Raw genomic sequence first — 19,425 nt, forward strand, 5'->3', positions numbered from 1 at the left:
CCATAGTAACAGTAAAGTCCCAAATCTCGCGAGCTCTAGGAGTTCTCTTCCGACTTCTGGAGCTGGATCCCGGGGCGGAGACGAGCGTGCGCGGTGAAGTCGTACTTACCCCGTGTAGAAGCTGGTACCTTCGGTGTCTAGCTAATAGGAGTTGGTGAACAGGGGCTTTTAGAGGGTGCAGTGCAGGGCAGGTGGAGGAGAGGGGCGAGAATAATTGCTCTCTTTGAGCTACAAAAAAAGGAGGGCCAGTGAGGGGAGGGTAAGGTTTCTGTCGCCCTCTAGGGGTAGTGAGAAGAGGGGGTTTGTCAATGGCCCCCTGAGGCAGGGAAGAAAGGGGATCCTGCCATTGTTCTCCTGCGGTGCAGGAGGGAAAGGCTTTGTCCTTCACCCTTCCCCTCCCCCGCAGAGGAGAAGGTTCCCAGGAAGGAGGGATCTTGTTATAATTTCCCTGGGTCATTTTGGGGCAAGAGAGAGAGACCTTGTTAATGTCCCCCTCAGGTTAATATCCTCCCCTTTCCCTCCCTCCCCTCCACAGGAGAGGATGCTGTATTGTGCCCCTAGGGGTAAGGGAGCAGGGATCCTGGCTGTGGCCTCTGGGAGGATGGGGTACTATTATTGTCTCCCTAGGGTAACGGGAAGCATCTTGTCTGTGTCCATCTGGGGAATGAGAGGGAGGTAGAGGGAAGCTTTGCTAATGCTGGGCCAGTGAGAGGAGGCTGGGTGGTGACTTGTAACTCCCCATCTGGGGCCCCGGATCTAGAGCGTGGCTCTTTAAAGATACCCCAGGAAGCAATATAAGGCTAAGGGGGTCTTGTGTTCCCCCTGGAGATGTCTCCCTGGGCAGGGAGAGAATGGAGGGACTGTGTACTTGCCTCTTTGGGGAAATAAGAGCTTGGGTCAGGTAGATTTTCCTCTTTGAGAGACAGAGAAGGGATAGTTAGAGACTGTTTTTCATTAGGTCTTCCCATCAATGTCACAGGTCTGTTGTACTTCAGTCTCCTCAGTCCTCTGGTGAGAACGGAATATCTGGGGAGGGCCATGGCCCGGCTCCCAGCACCAGGCTCTGTGATTGTCCCTGACTGGCATGAGAGCACAGAGGGCAAAGAACATCTGTCATGCATCCTTCGGAAGAACCGGCGAAGGGTGTTTGGTGAGTGGTAACTAAGCCAGCAGAGGCCAGGGACCCAGATGGGTGCTAATCCCATTTCTACACTGTGTGACCTTAGGCTGGAACCTCTTGAGGCTTCCTTTTCTTTCTCAGAAAAAATTAAGAGGTTGGACTAGGTGAGCTCAAACTTTGTCTTTCCATGTTCTGACTTTCCATGACTCTTCTCAGGGCTGTTGACTCCCAGAAGAAAGTGATCTGGTTATCTTTGATCTCCCATTTGTCTTCCCTGCCAGTTGTAAAGCCTTAGGGGATGGCCCAAGGAATAGGATATCCATCAGATTTGAGAAAAGAAGCAGGATATGGGAGCCAGAAGGAACTTTGGAACCCAACAATGTAAACATAATTCTGAGATCCAAAAGTCATTAGTTTGCAGAATGGTGAAGTTCTGTGGGATCTTAGAACAGGATGTCAGAGCTGGAAGGACCTTATGACAAACAATGTCCGAGCTGGAAGGGACCTTAGAGTGTAGAATGTCAGTGATGGAGAGATCTTAGAATCTAGTGTTTCAGAGTTAGAAGAGACCTTGGGGTGTCGAATATCAGAGCTGGAAGGGCCTTAGGATAGAGACTGGGGGAGGGGTGCTTAGAACACAGAATGTCAGAGTTGGGAGGAACCCTATAAATAGTCTCTTCTATCCTCATATTTTACAGGTGAAGAAACTGAGTTTCAGAGAGGAAAAAGTGTCTTGTCAAAGTTACACCATAACTCAATAGCAGTGTCAGAAAAGCTAGTGCCCATCCCCTGAGGTTTTTCTTAAGTCTTGGTTTTGGAAGGGGCTTCAGAGATCATCTAATACAAACTTTCCCACGTCTGCAAGAATTGGGTCATCCCTATCAGGGCTCTTCATCTAGTCTAATTAAAATGTATGTTGAATGCATTCATACATTGAACACACACGGTATCATTGAAAGAGCCCTCATCTGGAAGTTAGGAATTCTGGGTCCTAGTCCCTGCAGTATCATTAATTTCTTCCCCTCTCTGGTCCTGAAAAATGGAGAGATTGGACTGGATGGTCACCAAGCTGGGAAAGGGCTTTGCTTTCAGGGAGTGACTGTCTGAACCAGGGATCACTTATTCCCCTAGGACTGCTAGAGAGGCCTGTTCTGCCGCCTCAGGTGGCTGCCGACACTGCGAGCTACAAGATTTTTGTTTCTGGGAAGAGTGGGGTGGGGAAGACAGCCCTTGTGGCCAAGTTGGCCGGCCTGGAGGTTCCTGTGATACACCATGAAACAGTAGGTAAGTGGTGTTGATAGGAGGGGTGGCCTTGGGTCTGAAATAAGGGACTAACAGCCTCTATTATCTTTTTAAAACTCATCTCTGGGGGGCAACTAGGTGGCTTAGTGGATTGAGAAGTCCTGGGTTCAAATGTGTTTTCAGAGACTTTCTAGCTATGTGACCCTGGGCAAGTCACTTTACCCCCATGGCCTCACCCTTACCACTCTTCTACCTTGGAAACAACACACAGTATTGATTTAAGATGGGAGATGAGGGTTAAAAAAGAAACAAAACAAGCCCAAAGCCATCTCTCCTGGAGAATCTCCTCTGATTAAATTGGGGTCCCTAGCTCTATTCCCATAGACTCATGTATTTCTGGCCCTCCTCTGATGTTTGGCTGTACTTATTGCCGGGTCTGTTGTGTGCTTCTGCCCTTTGACAGGTGCCCAAAGCAGGTGCTTCCTGTGGGCAGGGCTCCCTCCGCGCCTCAGGGCCTGCTGAAGGGGCACACTGTCTCCTCTAGAACCTGCCCCTGGCTCTTGGCCTTCTTCTTCCTGTCCTGTCTGGAGAGCTGGGGCTGGGGCAGGGACAGGGAATGGAGGCATTGAGCGACCCCTTTCCCCAGGTATCCAGACGACAGTAGTGTACTGGCCCGCCAAACTGCAGGCCAGCGAACGAGTGGTCATCTTCCGCTTTGAGTTCTGGGATTGTGGAGAAGCGGCACTCAAGAAATTTGATCACATTTTACCTGTGAGTGGGGGTGCAGGAGAGGGACTGAGAATGCTTGTGCTTGGTGTGCTGTTCCCTTCCCCCCTTAAACTGTAAGCCTCCTCAGGACCAGGGCTGCTGTGTCTATACTTTCTTTTTTTTTTTATGTTATTTTCTATTCCAGTAATTGGCTTTAGTTAGTTGTTTTTTTTTAAACCCTCACCTTCCATCTTGGAGTCAATACTGTGTATTGACTCCAAGGCAGAAGAGTGCTAAGGGACAGGCAATGGGGGTCAAGGGACTTGCCCAGGGTCACACAGCTGGGAAGTGGCTGAGGCCAGATTTGAACCCAGGACCTCCCGTCTCTAGGCCTGGCTCTCCATCCACTGAGCCACCCAGCTGCCCCCTGTGTCTCTACTTTCCATCCAGCCTGGTGCCTAGCCCAGTGCTTGATATGTAGAATGCATGAATGAGCCAGGTGGGTGCCCCAGAGCTGTCCTGGAAGGTGGGAGGAGGAGACAATGCAGGTGAAAACCCTTGGTGCTTATTCCTGACCTGAAGGGGCCGGGGCACCCTGAGCCATAGCTCGAGGAGTCCTGGGAGGAGCCGTGGCTCACGGAGGGAGGTGTCGAGGCTGTCCCCAGCGTTAGTCTGAAAGCTCTCTGTGGAGAGGCCGGGTGGTGTCGTGGACCGTGGCACCCGCCAGCTTTGGCTCCTCGCCTGTAAAACGGAAGGGTTCGACTCGATGACGTCTAGGGCTTTTCTGGCTCTAAATCTATGCTCCTGTGATCTAGGCCTGCAAGGAGAAAACAGACGCCTTCCTTTTCCTCTTCTCTTTCACCGACCGGGCCTCCTTCGAAGACCTCCCGGCTCAGCTCTCCCGGATTGCCGGAGATGCCCCCAACGCCGTCAAGATGGTGATCGGCTCCAAGTATCCTCGCGGCCTCTTCTCGTGCGTCATCCTGGGCCCGGCAGAGGGGCGCGAGGCCCTGGCGGCTCCGTCCGTTTTCCCTGGTCCAACAGGCCCCTCCCTCCATTTGCTTCCACACTCTTGGGTCAGGAGAGGAAAAGTCTCGAGGCTTTGAGTAAGAGAGAGGCAGGGAGGCTCACTGGAGAGACCCGGATGAGGTCCTGCTCCTTAGATTCCCCGTGGGCCCGGCCGACTCCAGGAGAGAGCGAGACCTGCAGGCCGACTTCGTCTTGACTTAGACAGCCACAATTTGACATTAGCGGTGTTTATTATGTTGTCATTTGTTTGGATAGGCATTTCCCAGTGACGTCTTCATCCGGTTAGGCTCCTTGTTAGGAGTTCTGGGTCAGAGCCTTCCGGCAGCGCTCCAACATAGATAATGGTCGTCCTCGGTGCCAGGCACTGTGCTAAGTGCTGGGGATCCTAATGGCGGGAGGGAAGCACGAGAGGTAGACAGGAGGGAGAGGGAGGGAAGGCAGGAAGGCCACAGGCCCGCCCTGCCCTCAAAGAGCTGACTGAATGGCAGAAGGTAACTTTAGGGAGGGGCAGCTCTTGAGCTCAGTGAACTGAGAGCGAGCCAGGCCTCTATAGAGACTGGAAGTCCTGGGTTCAGATCCCAGCTGTGTGGCCCTGGGCAAGTCACTTAACCCCCACGGCCTAGCCCTTACTGATCTACTGCCCAGGAACCAATAGATAGAATTGATTTTAGGAAGATGAAAGCTTTTAGAGGAAGGTAAGGGTTTAGAAAAAAGGGGTGTGGGGTACGAGTGGGGAGCACTTGCTAGCACAGCGGATAGGAGCTGGGCCCGGAGCTGGGAGGTCCTGGGTTCAAATATGGCCTTAGACACATTCTAGCCGTGTTTCTTTGGGCGAGTCCCCCGATTGCCTAGATTGCCCCGATTGTCCTCATGCCTTAGACTCGACTCCGGGTCAGAAAATAAGGATTCAAAACCACGTATGGGAACTTGCCAGACCAGGCCCCTTTGCAGAGGGGCAGCCTCGAGGATCCTGTTCTTAACTGTGTGAACTCTGCTCAAGCCATGCAGAAAGGGCGCTCTGAGTTGGGAAACCTCGGCCAGGGACCCCGGCACGAGGGATTCCTGCCCGGGCTCCGTGAGCCCCGAGGTTCCTCCTCATGAAGCTCAGCCTCTCCGAGGGTGGCGGGGAAGCTGATGCCCAGGGAGCTGTCCTGGGGGAGGCGGGAGGAGGCCGAGGCGCTCAGCTGGCCATCCCAGGGAGGTCGGGGAGGCTTAAGGGCATTGGGAAGGCGATGCTCTGCTTTCCTTGACTGCCTCCTCATCAGGTTTGATCAGTACATGCACACGGACGTTCCGGAGCGGGACCTCACAGCTTTCCGGCAGGCCTGGGAGCTGCCCCTGCTGCGGGTGAAGAGCGTGCCTGGGCGCCGGCTGGCCGATGGGCGCACCCTGGACGGGAGGGCTGGTCTGCTGGATGTGGCTCATATCCTCAATGGCTTGGGGGAGCACTTGTGGCACCAGGACCAGGTGGCGGCCGGGCTTATCCCTGGCCCCAGGAGAAGCCCCCAGATGGCGGTGGGTCAGGCTCTGGACGGGGCGTCTGACAGGAGGGGCTCCCAGGAGCAAGACTGAGTGGGGAGAAGCAGATATGCTTGGGACAGAGGCATGGAGAGGAGTCCCAGGTGTGACCTTAAACTTGTCACTTCACTTTTTTTTTAAACCTCTGTTTTGTCTTAGGATCAATACTGTGTATTGGTTCTAAGGCAGAAGAGTGGTAAGGGCTGGGCAATGGGGGTAAAGTGACTTGCCCAGGGTCACATAGCTAGGAAGTGTCTGAGGCCAGATTTGAACCCAGGACCTACCATCTCTGGGCCTGGCTCTCCATCCACTGAGCCACCCAGCTGCCCCCTGTGCTTTGATTCCTGATCACAGTTTTCTATTCTGTAAAATGGAAATGCAGTTATCCTATCTCCCTCACAGGGATGTTGTGGAGAATGCATTTTTCTGGCCTTAAATTGCCCTGGAAACGCCAACTGGTGCAAATCCCTGAGGCAGGCTGGGACTTCGTGTCTGTGGGATAGCAAAAGGGGGCCTCTATCTGGACTCCGAAGGCTCATGCTTGAATTCTAGCTCACCACTTACTACCTGGGACCTGAAGCAAGTGATTTCCTGCCCCGAGACACCTCTTCCTCCACTGTAAAGTGGACCAGACAGTCTTGGGTCATTTCTGACCCTGGGAGGTGAGAAGGGAGGACAAGGTCCAAGCCCAGGCCCATCAGCGGACTAGCCCTAGGAGGTGTGGGGGCCTGGGTTCAAGTTCACATTTTGCTGCTGAGTGCTGCCTGACCTCATATGGTCATCCGTCTTCATTTGTCCTCAAAGGCCCACCCATCCACCTACCAGAGCCTCCGCCTTCCCTCCTGGACCAGATGGCTTGATTCAGAAGTTTGGGGAGACCTAAGGGAGGAGGGGAGGGCAGGGGCTGGACCAGGCAACTCTGGCATGAGTAGCATTGGAGGTGGCCCAGCGGCTACAGCACATCTGTAAAATGAGTTGGAGAAGAAAAGGCCTTTATTCATATCCAGCCTTAGACTCTAGCTGTGTGACCCTGGGCCAGTCCCTTGACCCTGCTGGCCTCTGTTTCCCACTCCGAGGACATTGCCAAGAAGATCCCAGATGGCGTCCCGAAGGGCCAGACTGGACAAGGACCAGGAAATCGGTCAGAAGACAAGTCTGATGGGGCCTGAAGGTGGGTGGAGCAGGGAGAGATGCTCTATAATAGACCTGGTGGATAATATTCATTTTGGTGTGTAATCCTCTGTTTTAGGCATTAACATTTCCTCAGAAGGGCCTGGGACCAAAATAGGGCTGGGAGCCCTGATTTAGAGGCTGGGGGACCCCGAGGGTATGGAGACCCTGTTCTGCCCCCTCTATGCTGATGGTGGAGGGATCCTAAACTCCTGGCCAGCACTGCAGCAGCTCCTCACTCTGGTCTAGGCCACAGCTCAGCACTAATAGCTTCCTGCAGGCAGCTGGGCTAATGCTGCAAATTTGGGAGGGAGGGACTGCGGGGCCCTCTGGCTGAGCTTTATTTTTCCTAATAGTGGAGCCAATGCAAATGGCAGAACCGCTGCCCTGGAATTGTAGTTGGGAAACCTGGGTTGGAGGCTTCTGACCCAGGAGGCAGAATCTTGACCTTCTCTGAGCCTCGATTTCTCTGTAATATGGGATGTTAGTACTTGGATTAGCCACTTCCCCTGTTGTGGGTTAAGTGCTTTGTGACCATTAATGCATAGTGGGCAATTAGGTGTTTCAGTGGATTAAGAGCCAGGTCAAGAGACAGGAAGTCCTGGGTTCAAATGTGGCCTCAGACACTTCCTAGCGGTGTGACCCTGGACAAGTCACTTATCCCCATTGCCTAGCCCTTACTGCTTTTCTGCCTTAGAACCAATGCATAGTAGTGATTCCAAGATGAAAGGAAAGAGTTTGAGGGGAAAAAAAGGTTTAAAAAACCTTTAAAGCATGCTGCCAGTACTGGGGGTGGGGAGCCTTGTTTGAAGTCAAAGGTCAAGGGTTTAGTTTCCCTCCCTAAGGGAATGGGAATTAGACCCAATCTTGCTGGGTCTAATTCCTTTATGTGCAAAATGAGGGGTTTGGTCTCCAATCTCTGAAGGTTCTCCACCTCTAAACTGATGCCCTAAAATAGGGAGACTACTAGTGGTAAAGCCTTTGAGGCTCTGCCTTGGGCAAAGTGGAGAGGACCAGCCCCAACCAGCTTCTCTGGGTCCTTTACTGCCCTCTCTCCACCCCATGCCCTTTTCTCTTTCTGAGAATGATGGGGAACCACTCTCCAGTGGCACAGAGCCAGGATGCAGAGTCCCCATCTTGGACTCTTGGGATCAACAACCAAGTGCCCCCTGTAACAGATAAACCAACACCTGGGACCCTCTAGGGACCCAGGCTTCTTGGGTGCTCAGCCACATGTAGGAACGGGTGACTGGGAGGGAAGGACCCCTCCCATTTTCACCAGTGTTCTGTGGGGTGAGGGGATGCATTTCTCCTTTCTGCTAGGATGTTGGAGCAGGATGGATATGGAGGCTGCCCTCCGCCTGGGGAACCCAGAGGCTTTGCCTTCTCTGCCTCCTCCAGGAGATTCCCTAGATGTGCTAGTCTCTTCAAATGTGTATGTGTAGTTGCAGAAGTCAGAGCAGGAAGAGCCCTTAGATTGCAGAATGTGAGAACCAGAAGGGCCAGCTCTAGACTGAAGAACTTTAGATCGAGGATCCACCTTAGAACTCAACTATTCCCAGAATCCAGAGCTGGGGGGCTTTAGTAGCCAGCAAGATGAATCCATACTAAAAGGAATGTATTGTAACTTAAGGAATGGTTCATCCAGCCTCTACTGGAAGACCTCCAACAAGGGGGAACCCCGCTCCCCAGCTCCTTGGGCACTCAGCCATCTCACTTTTGGACAGCTCTAATCACTGGGCAGCTCAGTGGTGCTGTGGAGAGAGCTACAGGCTGAGAGTTAGGAAGAACTGAGTTCAAAAGTGATCTCATATACTTATTGGTTGTGTGACCCTGGACAAATCACTTAACCATGTTTGCCTCAGTTCCCCCATCTGTCAAATGAGCTGGAGAAGGAAATGGCAAACTATTTCTGTATCTCTGCTAAGAAAACCCCAAATGGCATCACAAAGAGTTGGACACAGCTGAACAATTGTTGGGAAGAAGTTTCTTCTGTCATCAAATCCAACAATCACCCATTTTACAGGGGAAAAAAATTGAGCCCAGAGAAAGGAAATGTGTTCCTGGTCACATTATGTAAGGTCCAACTGACCTAGAACACATCTGGTCCCTTCCACTGTGCCCTGGCAGATTCTGCTGTGCTCTCCCCTCAATTAGATGGAGTGTCTATTCTATTCAGTGCACTCATCCCTCTCACATCACTTCCTTTGCGTATGGCATAAGGAAAAAGAAACAAAAACCAAGAAACAAACCTCTGGATCTGGAGCTGGAATACCAGTTCTAAACCTAGGGCTGCCAGTGATCAGCTGTATGACCTTTGTCAAAATCTTTTTCTTTACTAAGCCTCAGTTTCTTCCTTTGTAAAATGGGGGCAATGGATAGAGTTTTGGGCCTGGAGTCAGGAAGACCCCATCTGCTGAGTTCAAATCTGACCTCAGACACTTATGAACTGTGTGACTGTGGGCAAGTCACTCAATCCTATTTGCCTCAGTTTCCCAATCTGTAAAATTACCTGGAAGAGGAAATGGCAAACTAGTATCTTTGCCCAGAAAACCCAGAAATGACTGAACAACAAAAGTAATATTTCCACTTTCCCTTGCCAGAGGTATTATGGGGAAAGAGCTTTGTGCCATGTTATATAATAAACACAAGCTGTTATTATTGATGACTCCTTGGGACCCCATCTGTAGTGGAGCCCAACCCTCAGGAGCTAGATGGTTGCTAGGATGTGAGGAAATACGGTGTAGCAGCAGCCTCCTTCCTCCCTCGCTCCTGTTCCCAGGGATGCTGCTGAATCAGAGAAGAATTTCTTGAGCCCCAGTCCCTGAGTTCCCTTTTCTCTCCTTGGTCTGGGGACTACTAGAGCCCCCCGATCCTTCTGTCAGAAGAATGAAGAAGAAAGAGTCCAGGAAGCAGGATGTCCAGTTGCTGCTTGATTTGGAACAAGGACCAGCTCCTCTCCCTAGGGGGTCTCTGCGGAATGGGGTGCATCGTGCTACTGCCCAAGTGAGTGCCATGCCCAGGGTTGGGGTGGTGGTGCCACTGAACTGTTAGGGCCAGGAAAAAGCAGACCTGGGTTACTGCCTCCTCTCATCCCCCAGATGCCCTCCTTGACTCACTGGCACCCCACAGAATGGATACTGGGGGAGGGAGGAAGATGCCATGGAAAGAACACTAGCCTGAGAGTGAGGAGCCTGGGGTTCAAGTTCAGGATTCACCAGTAATTAACTATGATCTTGGGCAAGTCATTTGCTGTTGATGGATTTGTTTTCTTTTCTGTAAAATTAGGGCATTGGTCCAGGTGATGGATGAGGTGAAGGGCTCCAGCTGGGGTGTGTTGTTGGGTAGGGAGCAGTGAGGGGACAGACAGCATGCCCATGTGCTGAGTGGGGACCTCCCAGCTCCCACCTCTTCCAAAGGGGTAAGGATGGTGTGATTGCAGCAAGTGAGATGGTAGCTCTTTGGGTATCTTCCTAAAATTTGTCAAATATCTCAGAACCCCAGAACTACCTGAAGGCTTAGATATACCTCCTGGCCCACCCCTCACCCCCTTTCAGTCCAATCTGTTGGAGAGAGAACACCAGAAGAAAGAGATAAGATTTGCATAAGATTTGAATATCCTATGATTGGCCCAGCCCTCATACTTCCTTTAAAAATTTATTTATTTTTTAAACCCTTACCTTCCCCCTTAGAATCAATATTCTGTATTGGTTCTAAGGCAGAAGAATGATCAGGGCTAGGCAATGGGGATTAAGTGACTTGCCCAGGGTCATACAGCTGGGAAGTGTCAAATTTGAACCCAGGACCTCCTGTCTCTAGGCCTGACTCTCAATCCACAGAGTTCCCTAGCTGCTCCCTATACTTCCTTTTTTGTGTCTAGGTTGGTGGGGCTCTACCTTTGAAGATTTAGCCCCATATTCCTCCTCCACTCCCATTCTAGATTATCAAGGTACTTTACCAGGGTGTAGAGTTGACTGGAGGCAGGACTAGAGGTCCCTTTCCCACATGAAACCCAGTAGATGAGGAAAGACCAAGGACTGGGGAGGGCTGAGGGATTCAGGGGAAGTTTGAGAGGGATAGAGTTAAAGGCTTGGAGGAGAAAAATGGCTATGAGGAAAGTGGGAGAAGCTGTTGACTAGGGGAGGACTGAGAGTGGCGGGACCGAGATGACTAAGATGAACCACATCCCAGCCACTGAAGAAGGTAGGGGGCAAAGTTGTTGAGCTTCGATCAGGGATCAATGAGGCAAGTATAGGGGGCTTGGCATGGTGCTAGGCACATAGGAAGAGCTGTATAGTGTTAGCTATTCTTGTGTTTGGAAAATGGAAGAGGGGGGAAAGACTGGAGGAAAACAACTGTTCTAATTTTCAAAGGGAGAGAATGGAACCCTCAAATGGTAGCTTGATGAGTTTGGGTGTGATTCCTGGCAACATTCTAGAGAGCCAGGTCCAGAGACAGGAGGTCCTGGGTTCAAATTTGACTTCAGACATTTCCTGTGTGATCCTGGACAAGTCACTTACCCCCATTGCTCAGCCCTTACTGCTCTCCTGCAGGAGGCTTCTGGGAAAGGAAGCAATGATCACTAAAGGCCAGCACAGCTTCATTTGCTCAGCCTCTTGGGGACTCTCTAGGCAAAAAGTCCTCTGGACATCCTAGAATGGAATCTCATTGAGGGCAGGAATTTTCTCACTTGTCTTTAAGTCTCCCCTTTAACACCCAGCACAGTGCCTGGTACATAATAAACATGTTTTAAAATTCTTTTATTCATTCATCCATCCATCATAAGCAGATTTTAATTTCCTCTTTTGACAGGGTTACTAGTCTGGAAAATCAGAAATGCTATCACCATAGCTTAGCTAGATTTCAGCAAAAATATTTGAAAGGAGGCAGCTGGGTGATTCAGTGGGTGAAGAGCCAGGCCTAGAGACAGGAGATCTTGGATTCAAATCTGACCTCAGATATTTCCTAGCTGTGTGACCCTGGGCAAGTCACTTAACCCCCCATTGCCTAGCCCTTGCTTCTCTTTTGCCTTGGAACCTATATACAGTATTGATTCCAAGATGGAAAGTTAAAAAAAAAAAGGGAAGTCTCTCATGCTATCTGTATGGACAAGATGCAAGATACTGGCAGGATGAGAGTAGACTTTGGGGAATTTGGAAATGATTGAATTTAGAAATGAACGAATCCCCGTTGCCTAGCCCTTACCACTCTTCTGCCTTGGATCCACTGTGCGGTATTGATCCCAAGGTGGAGCAAATAAATGGCCGGTCCCAAAGAGTAATCGGCTTCAGCTTGGAGGGTGGTGTCCAGTGGAGTGCCCCAGGGAGCTGGGCCTGGCCCTGGGCTCTTTCACGTCTTTCTCAGTGACTTGGACTCACCAGATTGGTGGATGATTTGAAGCTGGGAAGGAGAGTTATGTTAGCAGACAGGGCGAAGGTGCCAAAGGATCTCTCCAGGATAGAGGCAAACTAAGATGAAAAGACAGGGAGAGAAGAGAGGGAGGAATTGCTTTAGTATAAGAAGATCGAGGAGAATTAAATGTTACCCCCTATACTTTGGGTTAGACAATGACTTCATCAGTAGACTATTGGGTAGACATGACTGGAGAACATTCTAAATATCTGAGAGTTGTGGGCAGCTGGATGGCTCAGTGGATTGAGAGCCAGGCCTAAAGATGGAGGTCCTAGTTTCAAATCCGGCCTCAGACATTTCCCAACTGTGTGACCCTGGGCAAGTCACTTGACCCCCATTGCCTAGCCCTTACCACTCTTCTGCCTTGGAGCCAATACACAGTATTGACTGCAAGACAGAAGGTGAGGGTTTAAATTAAAAAAAAAAATATCTGAGAGTTCTGTTGAATTTCAAACTCAGTCTGAATCGACAGTTTGCAATGGGTTTTGCCAGGCAGATTTGGGCTTCATGTAAGGAGAAACTTCCTGCCAGTAAGAGCCATCCCAAGATGGCACGATCTGCCTTGGGAAGCATTGAGTTTTCCCTCCGTCGAGGTCTCCTAGCAAAGGATGGGGATAATCGCTAACTTGTTAGAGATTCTGGGCAAAGGACAGGTGGCCTTAGGGATTTCTTTTCAGCTCGAATTCTTGGAAATCTAAGAAAGATGAGTGGGGAGATGAGGGCTGGGGAAGTTGGGACCCGGGAGAAGGATGACTGGGGAAGTGGAGGACTTGGGGGAAGAAGAAATGACTGGGAGGAGCGGGAGGCTTCCGAAAGTCCCTTGGGGGAGGACTAGGGAAGAGGCTGAAGAGGTAAGGAAAGTCTGAGGGGAGAAGGATGTGGGGTTTCTGGGGGGGGCTTCTCTCAGATCCCTGACAGCAGCTCCATTGTTCGAGGCTCTATAGTTAGCAGGCAGTAGGAGGTTGGGTGGGAGGGAGGGGCTGGCGCAGCTGGGACTGGAGGTGGAGTTGGGCACAGTATAGTACAAGCTGCATCTCTAGCTCAAATTCCCCCCCTCTTCCCCACCCCAGGAGTGGCAGCAAGAGGAGGAGGGTAACCCCATCTGCTCCCCGTGCTCCCGTAGCTCTTCTCTAGACTCCAGGGGCAACTATTTCCGAGACGGGAAAACCAAGATTGGTGAGAAGTTGGTGAGAGGGAGATGGGGCAACCCTTTAGGGCCCACGCCCCGACGGGGGCAGTCCAGGGAGGGCTTCTCTGCATCCGTCCTACCTCTCCGTCCAGCCCTGCACACACATCTGGCACTGGCAAGTGTCTCCTTCGATGCCATTCCAATTTCCCCCTTCCCTCCCACGTCATTAGGTCGAAGGACAATGGCTTCAATTCCCTGTCACTGAATGAGGTCTCCCCATGTCCAAACAAGAGTTGGGGAGAGGGAAATGGTGCGGGTGGGGGAGATGTCCACCGAGGACCCTCCTTCCAACAGACTTTGTGCTAGTGTGGGAGGAAAAGCTGTGGCTCCCTGGGAGGGGCGCCCTGGCAGGGCTCACTAAGACTGAGCGACAGAGGCGCCAGCAGCAGAGATGGCGGGGGAAATTCCAAAGGAATCTTCAGGCAGCGGGGCTGCTCCTGGAGGAGGTGAGGCCAGGTCTGCTGCTCGCCCCTGGGTGCCTCCTCTGGATTGAGTGGTCTAGGGCTCCTCCAAGCTCTGCCTTTCCAAGTGGAGCTCCGACTGAGGCAGCGTTTTGTTCCCACGGTGCCAACATGGTGGGCACACTTAAGGCAGTCCTCTGCCCTGCTCCATGCTCTAGGGCACCGCCGTCCTATCACCAGACCCCCAGGCTTACCCCAGCTTGACAGCATCAGACGTTGGGGTGTTTGCCCTACTCCAGCTGGATTTGTGCCCAGTGCCATAAGTCCTTCTTGGAGCCCTATTTCGGAGGACTCTTCTTCCTATCTTGCTTCTGGGGTTCCCAGATTCTGGGATCCTTCCCTCTTAGCCCCCAGCTGTCAGGTCAGAGTACGGACGTGGGGGTGGCTGTCTGGATAGGCAGGTGTTTGGGGGCTGGAAGGTCTGGGCCTCTGATTGTCTCCATGTCCCTAGGAGGAGACCCCTGGGGAGCAGAGGGCGGTGCACTACCTGAAGCTGAGTGCCCCCTGGGAGGTGCTGATTTACTACGCAGAGGACCTCTGCATGCGGGCACCCCTGCAGGTGGGCTGTGGGCATGGGCAGACTCGGGGCCTCCGAGACAGTGGAGCTCCCCAAACTGGATGTGAAGGAGGCTGCGGGGATCAGGACAGAGGAGCCCTGCCTCCTGGGGACCGAGGGAGCAGCGGTCCTGGGGGGTGGCCAGTAAGGGCTGGGAAGAGACCAGGAAAGGCTCTCCGCAGGTCCAGCCCAACCCAGACGCAGATGGCTCCGCTGAGATCCTGCGTCGCCTCCGCCTCCCCAACCTCTTGCAACAACACGTACCCAACAAGCCCTTGGGCTTCTACACGTGTGCCTTCCGCCGGTCCAAGCTCAGCAAGTGAGTAGCAACCCCCTGACCCAAAGGCCAGGGCCTGCCCTTCCACCCACTGCCAAGCGCCTGCACGGCACCAGGCCCAAACCTTCCAGCCCCTCCAGAGCCCGCCAGCAGAAGAGGCGAAGCCGCGTCGGCTCCGAACGACCCAGAGAGCGACTCGTTCAAAGGACACCAGCCCGACGCAGCTCCCCCCAGTGTGGGGCTTGGCGCGTGCTGGGAGGTATCGGTGAAGTCCGGCTGAACTGCGCCCTGCCATCGATGGAGAGCTCTTCCGTCACCAGGCCCTACTGGAGCGGCGCCAGGTGTGGGGGGATCCTTCCTCGCTCGCGGCCATCATGAACCCTGCCTCCTCGGCTCCGGGGGCTCAGTCCAGCGAGGCGGCTCCGGGCCGGGCGCTGGGCTGGAGGGTGGCAAGGACGCGCCCTCCTTTCTCCTCGTTGCGCTGCAGGGGCTCTCCCTCTGCGCTTCTTTTGCGTCATTCCATTTATCTAGAAGTCGTTTCCTCTGACTGAATGTCAGCTCCCTGGGGGCAGATACTACTTCCTTTTCATACTTCACCCTCGGCGCCTGGCACCCAGTGGGTGCTTAATAAACGCTTACCTATGGGGGCAGCTGGGTGGCTCCGCGGATTGAGAGCCAGACCTGGCGTTGGGAGGACCTGAGTTCCAACCTGACCTCAGATACTTCCTAGTTGTGTGACCCTGGGCAAGTCACTCAATTCCTTTGCCTAGTTTGCCCTTCCATCTTAGAGTTGTTACTAAGCCAGACATTCTGGGAGGGTTACAAACCCTCTTTGGTTCCTCCTTAGTTTCGGGGGGTTTATACTAGCAGTCAAAATTTAAAATTGATTATTTATATTAAACACAATTTATAAAATAAAAACAATATGAGAAAAGGAATGAAAACGTTTTAGTATTATTATGAAAACTGACAGCCCTTCTGAAAAGATCTCAGGGGCCCTTTTGGGATCAGAGCTATCCCGCAGTGGAATGAGTGAGTTTCCTGTTACTGGAGGTATACAAGTGATAGCTGGATGAGGTCAGACCCAGGAGCCTCTCAGGTCTCTGCCACTGGGCAGCCTGGCTCTGGGCCTGGGTCAGCTCTGCTGGGCATGGGTATTTCTGCTCGCTTCCGCCCTGTCTCCGGGGAGACGTCAGGGTTGTGAGCCAGCCTGGGCTCTGCCTCTCCCGCAGGTTTGTGGGCAGTGATGCCCCAGAGTCCTACTTCTCCAACACCCAGAGACACCGTGTGGTGAGTGACTCCCAGTCAGGGAAAGAGGAACGGAATGGGGGCTCTGATGGCCCTCCCAGCCGGACAGCCGGGGGTCTCTCCCTCTGCAGGTGGCAGAGATCCTAGCCCGCACGGCATATGGGAAGAGGAAACACGCAGAGATGGGCATTGCCCGCCTGCTGGCGGAGGGGGTCTACACTGCTGCCTTCCCCCTGCATGAGGTAGAAGCTCCCCCAAGGGGTAGGCATCTCCCTGGGCATCTCCATCCAAGGCATGGAAAGCTTCACACCCTCGAATGCCAGCTCTGAGAAGCTGCCGTGGAGGGATTTGGCCGCTCCTGGCCACACGTCCTGCCTCTCTTCCTTCCCAGGGCCCCTTTGAGCTGCCTGGGTACCCTGTGCCTGGGGCAGACCTGAACCCTCGACAGCTGCTGTATTCCTACTGGGCACGCTGGCGCTGTTGGCACAAATACCAGCCTCTGGACCATGTGCGCGAGTATTTTGGGGAGAAGGTGGCCATCTACTTTGCCTGGCTAGGTGAGGCGGTCGTAGGGTCAGGGGCTGGGTGCCCGCTTGGATGCTGGCAGGCTCTTCTCACCCTGCTCTCTGCCTTTCCAGGTTTCTACACTGCCTGGCTGCTGCCTGCTGCCATCGTGGGCACCTTGGTCTTCCTCTCAGGCCTCCTCACCATGGGCACCAACACCCCTGCGTGAGTGTCCCCGGGGCATACCTGGAGTAGGCTAGCCATGTGTCTGGGCAGACATCCGGGAACTAGATGGGGGAGGGCAGGTAATGTGGCATTTCAGCCAGCCCCGGCTGCCCTCTGCCTTCAGGAAGGAGATCTGTGCCAGTGGAGGCACCTTCGTCATGTGCCCACTCTGTGCCACCTGTGCCACCTGGAACATCTCAGAGATCTGCCCCATGGCCAAGGTGAGCCAGAAAGAGGTGTTGTGGGTTTGGGATGGGGGAATCTGATTCTGCTCGACTTAGAATCCCACCCTGGGGTAACCAGAAATTAGTCTTTCTCCTTCCCAAGCAGTTATCCCACCTGCCAAACAAACTTCCTAGTGGATGTGCTGACCAGGGAAGTGGATTAAACCCCAAGTACACATGAACTAGACTTTAGATGCATGCAACTACTAAATTGATATTCCTTAAGTCTCACTATGTAAGCCCCTGCCACTGCACCCTTAGGCCTGTCCCTGAACATATTGTCTTACCCAATTGGAGTGTGGGCTTGTTTAACAACCAGGACCACATTGCTTTTTCTGTTTATTTATTCAATTCTTGTGACAGCACCTGGCACATAGTATAAAACATTTAAGTGCTTTTGTAAAAAAATACTTTTCATTTTTTCTTGATTCACTCCCTTGCTCAAGAAGCTGGAATGGCTCCCTATTGCCGTGATAAAAGAGAAGCTTCTCTTTGTAGCAGCCTAATTCCTTTGAAATCCAGTTCTAATATTTTTCTCTAGACATATTACTTGTACCCTGTGCATTCCAATCTGACACAGCATTTTGTCTCCTGATGGTGCTCTCAGTCCCCATGCCTGGGATGCTCCACTCCTTACTAACTCCTCCTAGAATCCCCAGATCTGTTCAAGGATCAGCTCAGATGCCACGACCTCCCCCTTCCTCTCCCCATCCCCCATGAGTACTCACTTGGCAATTTACTTTGCATGTATTTTGTATTTCTGTGCATGTGTTGCTTTTCCTCGCTAGACTCTAAGCACCTTGGGGCTATTTTGATTTTCATCCCCATATCACCAGTGCCAAGCATGATGACTGGCACACAGTAGGTATTTAATAAATATTTGTGGAATTGAATTCAGTGGATAGCATGGTCCCCCAGGATCGTGGTGCGGTGGCAACATGTTATATTTGCAGTCAGGAGCGGCAAGTTTCAATCCAGGCTTTGCAGGTGGCAAGGAATAGAGTGTTGAACTGGGAGTGGAGAAGACCCAAGTTCAAGTCCTACCTAAGACCCATATTAGTTTAGTGCCTCTGGCTTATCTTCTCTTGGGCTCCATTCTCTTACTTGCAATCAGGGGATAATAATTGTGTCTCAGGGAGGATCAAATGAGATCTTAGCAAATCTCAAAGTGTTATTATATCACTGCTAACTATTATTATTATTATTATTGCCTACTAGCTGGGTGATCTTGGGCGAGGTCTTTCTTCTCTCTGGGCTTTAGTGTTTTTATTTGCAGTTCCACTAGGTGGTCAGTAAGGCCCATATTGGCTCCGGATCCAGGATTCTGTGAGCTGTAACAAGGCTCAGGTCTGAGGATCCCAGGCCCATGCTGGCTCCCTCTTTGTTTCCCCCATAGCTGGGCTACCTCTTTGACAATCCAGGGACTGTCTTCTTCAGCATCTTCATGTCCTTCTGGGCCATGGCCTTCCTGGAGCACTGGAGACGGAAGAATGCCACACTGGCCCATCACTGGGACTGTGCAGATTTCCAAGAAGAGGAGGTGACTTCCCCCTCCCTGCCCACCACACTGGACTCATTCCCAAGGTCCAATTCCAGTGCCACATTCGCCCAGGATGACCCATTCTCCATTTCCCCAATTTTCAGAGGCCCTAAATTCTAGACCTCCCATTTCTTCCATTTCTTGGTAGTTCTATTCCCAATGATCTGTTTGAAAAGATTGACTAAGTCGGGGCAGCTGGTTGGCTCAGTGGAATGAGAGCCAGAACTAGAGAAGAGAGGTTCTGGGTTCTAAGCAAGCCTCAGGTACTTTGGGTGACTCTGGGTAAGTCACTTAACCTCCATTCCCAAACCTTACTGTTCTTCTACTGTAGAAACTGAGGCAAACAGGGTTAAGTAACTTGCCTGGAATCACCCAACTAGTAAATGTCTGAGGCCAGATTTGAACCTAGGAAGATGAGTCTTCCTGAATCCAGCCCTGATACTCTTCATTGTACCATCTAACTACTCTTAGAATAAGATATATACAGGACAAATTGCACCACTGTTCTCTGTGAAGATATGGCAGAAACCCTGAATGGTGGCCATTTGGGATCAAGACAGATTGGGTCTACACCCTGGCAGTGATGTAACTGTTCCTATGAAGGTTAAAAATAGACAGAATAGGGGGCAGCTGGGTAGCTCAGTGGATTGAGAGCTAGCCCTAGAGACAGGAGGTCTTAGGTTCAAATCTGGCCTCAGCCACTTCCTAGCTGTGTGACCCTGGGCAAGTCACTTGACCCCCATTGCCTAGCCCTTACCACTCTTCTGCCTTGGAGCCAATGCACAGTATTGACTCCAAGACAGAAGGTAAGGGTTTATAAAAAAAAAAATAGACAGAATAGCCTAGGGCTACAGATTGGCCTCACTCAAAACTCTTGTGCCCATCAGCTTGAGCTAGAGAACAACAGAGTAAATGGTGCTCCTTCAAGATGTCAAGATGTGTGATCGCATCAGAAATACCAGTTATCCCACCTGCCAAACAAACTTCCTAGTGGATGTGCTG

The 19,425-nt window shown here is 52.0% G+C and overlaps 2 protein-coding genes across 5 annotated transcripts in view; both read left to right on the forward strand.

The window, feature by feature from the left end:
* CPLANE2 (ciliogenesis and planar polarity effector complex subunit 2) lies at positions 1-6,840 on the forward strand. Of its 4 annotated transcripts, none has more exons than XM_007491652.3 (6): positions 1-124; positions 980-1,150; positions 2,252-2,404; positions 3,009-3,133; positions 3,886-4,022; positions 5,365-6,840. In XM_007491652.3, the coding sequence occupies exons 2-6, from the start codon at positions 1,039-1,041 to the stop codon at positions 5,669-5,671; spliced, it is 834 nt and encodes a 277-aa protein (XP_007491714.1). In that variant the 5' UTR covers positions 1-124; positions 980-1,038; the 3' UTR covers positions 5,672-6,840. The 4 variants fall into 4 exon arrangements, with proteins under 4 accessions (XP_007491714.1, XP_007491713.1, XP_007491715.1 ...); XM_007491651.3 differs by having other exon boundaries at positions 73-498; XM_007491653.3 differs by having other exon boundaries at positions 73-259.
* LOC100026508 (anoctamin-7) overlaps positions 6,685-19,425 on the forward strand; it is a 24,590-nt gene continuing 11,849 nt past the window's right edge. Inside the window, exons 1-12 of the mRNA XM_056795718.1 lie at positions 6,685-6,788; positions 9,651-9,793; positions 13,270-13,375; positions 13,683-13,834; positions 14,301-14,408; positions 14,588-14,724; positions 15,915-15,972; positions 16,062-16,172; positions 16,322-16,487; positions 16,569-16,659; positions 16,784-16,880; positions 18,280-18,423. Of these exons, the coding sequence (XP_056651696.1) occupies positions 6,716-6,788; positions 9,651-9,793; positions 13,270-13,375; positions 13,683-13,834; positions 14,301-14,408; positions 14,588-14,724; positions 15,915-15,972; positions 16,062-16,172; positions 16,322-16,487; positions 16,569-16,659; positions 16,784-16,880; positions 18,280-18,423 (1,386 nt within the window). The 5' untranslated portion in view covers positions 6,685-6,715. The remainder of the gene's footprint in view (positions 6,789-9,650; positions 9,794-13,269; positions 13,376-13,682; positions 13,835-14,300; positions 14,409-14,587; positions 14,725-15,914; positions 15,973-16,061; positions 16,173-16,321; positions 16,488-16,568; positions 16,660-16,783; positions 16,881-18,279; positions 18,424-19,425) is intronic.

Source organism: Monodelphis domestica, chromosome 4, assembly GCF_027887165.1.
Source record: "Monodelphis domestica isolate mMonDom1 chromosome 4, mMonDom1.pri, whole genome shotgun sequence".
Classification (NCBI taxonomy): Eukaryota; Metazoa; Chordata; class Mammalia; order Didelphimorphia; family Didelphidae; genus Monodelphis; species Monodelphis domestica.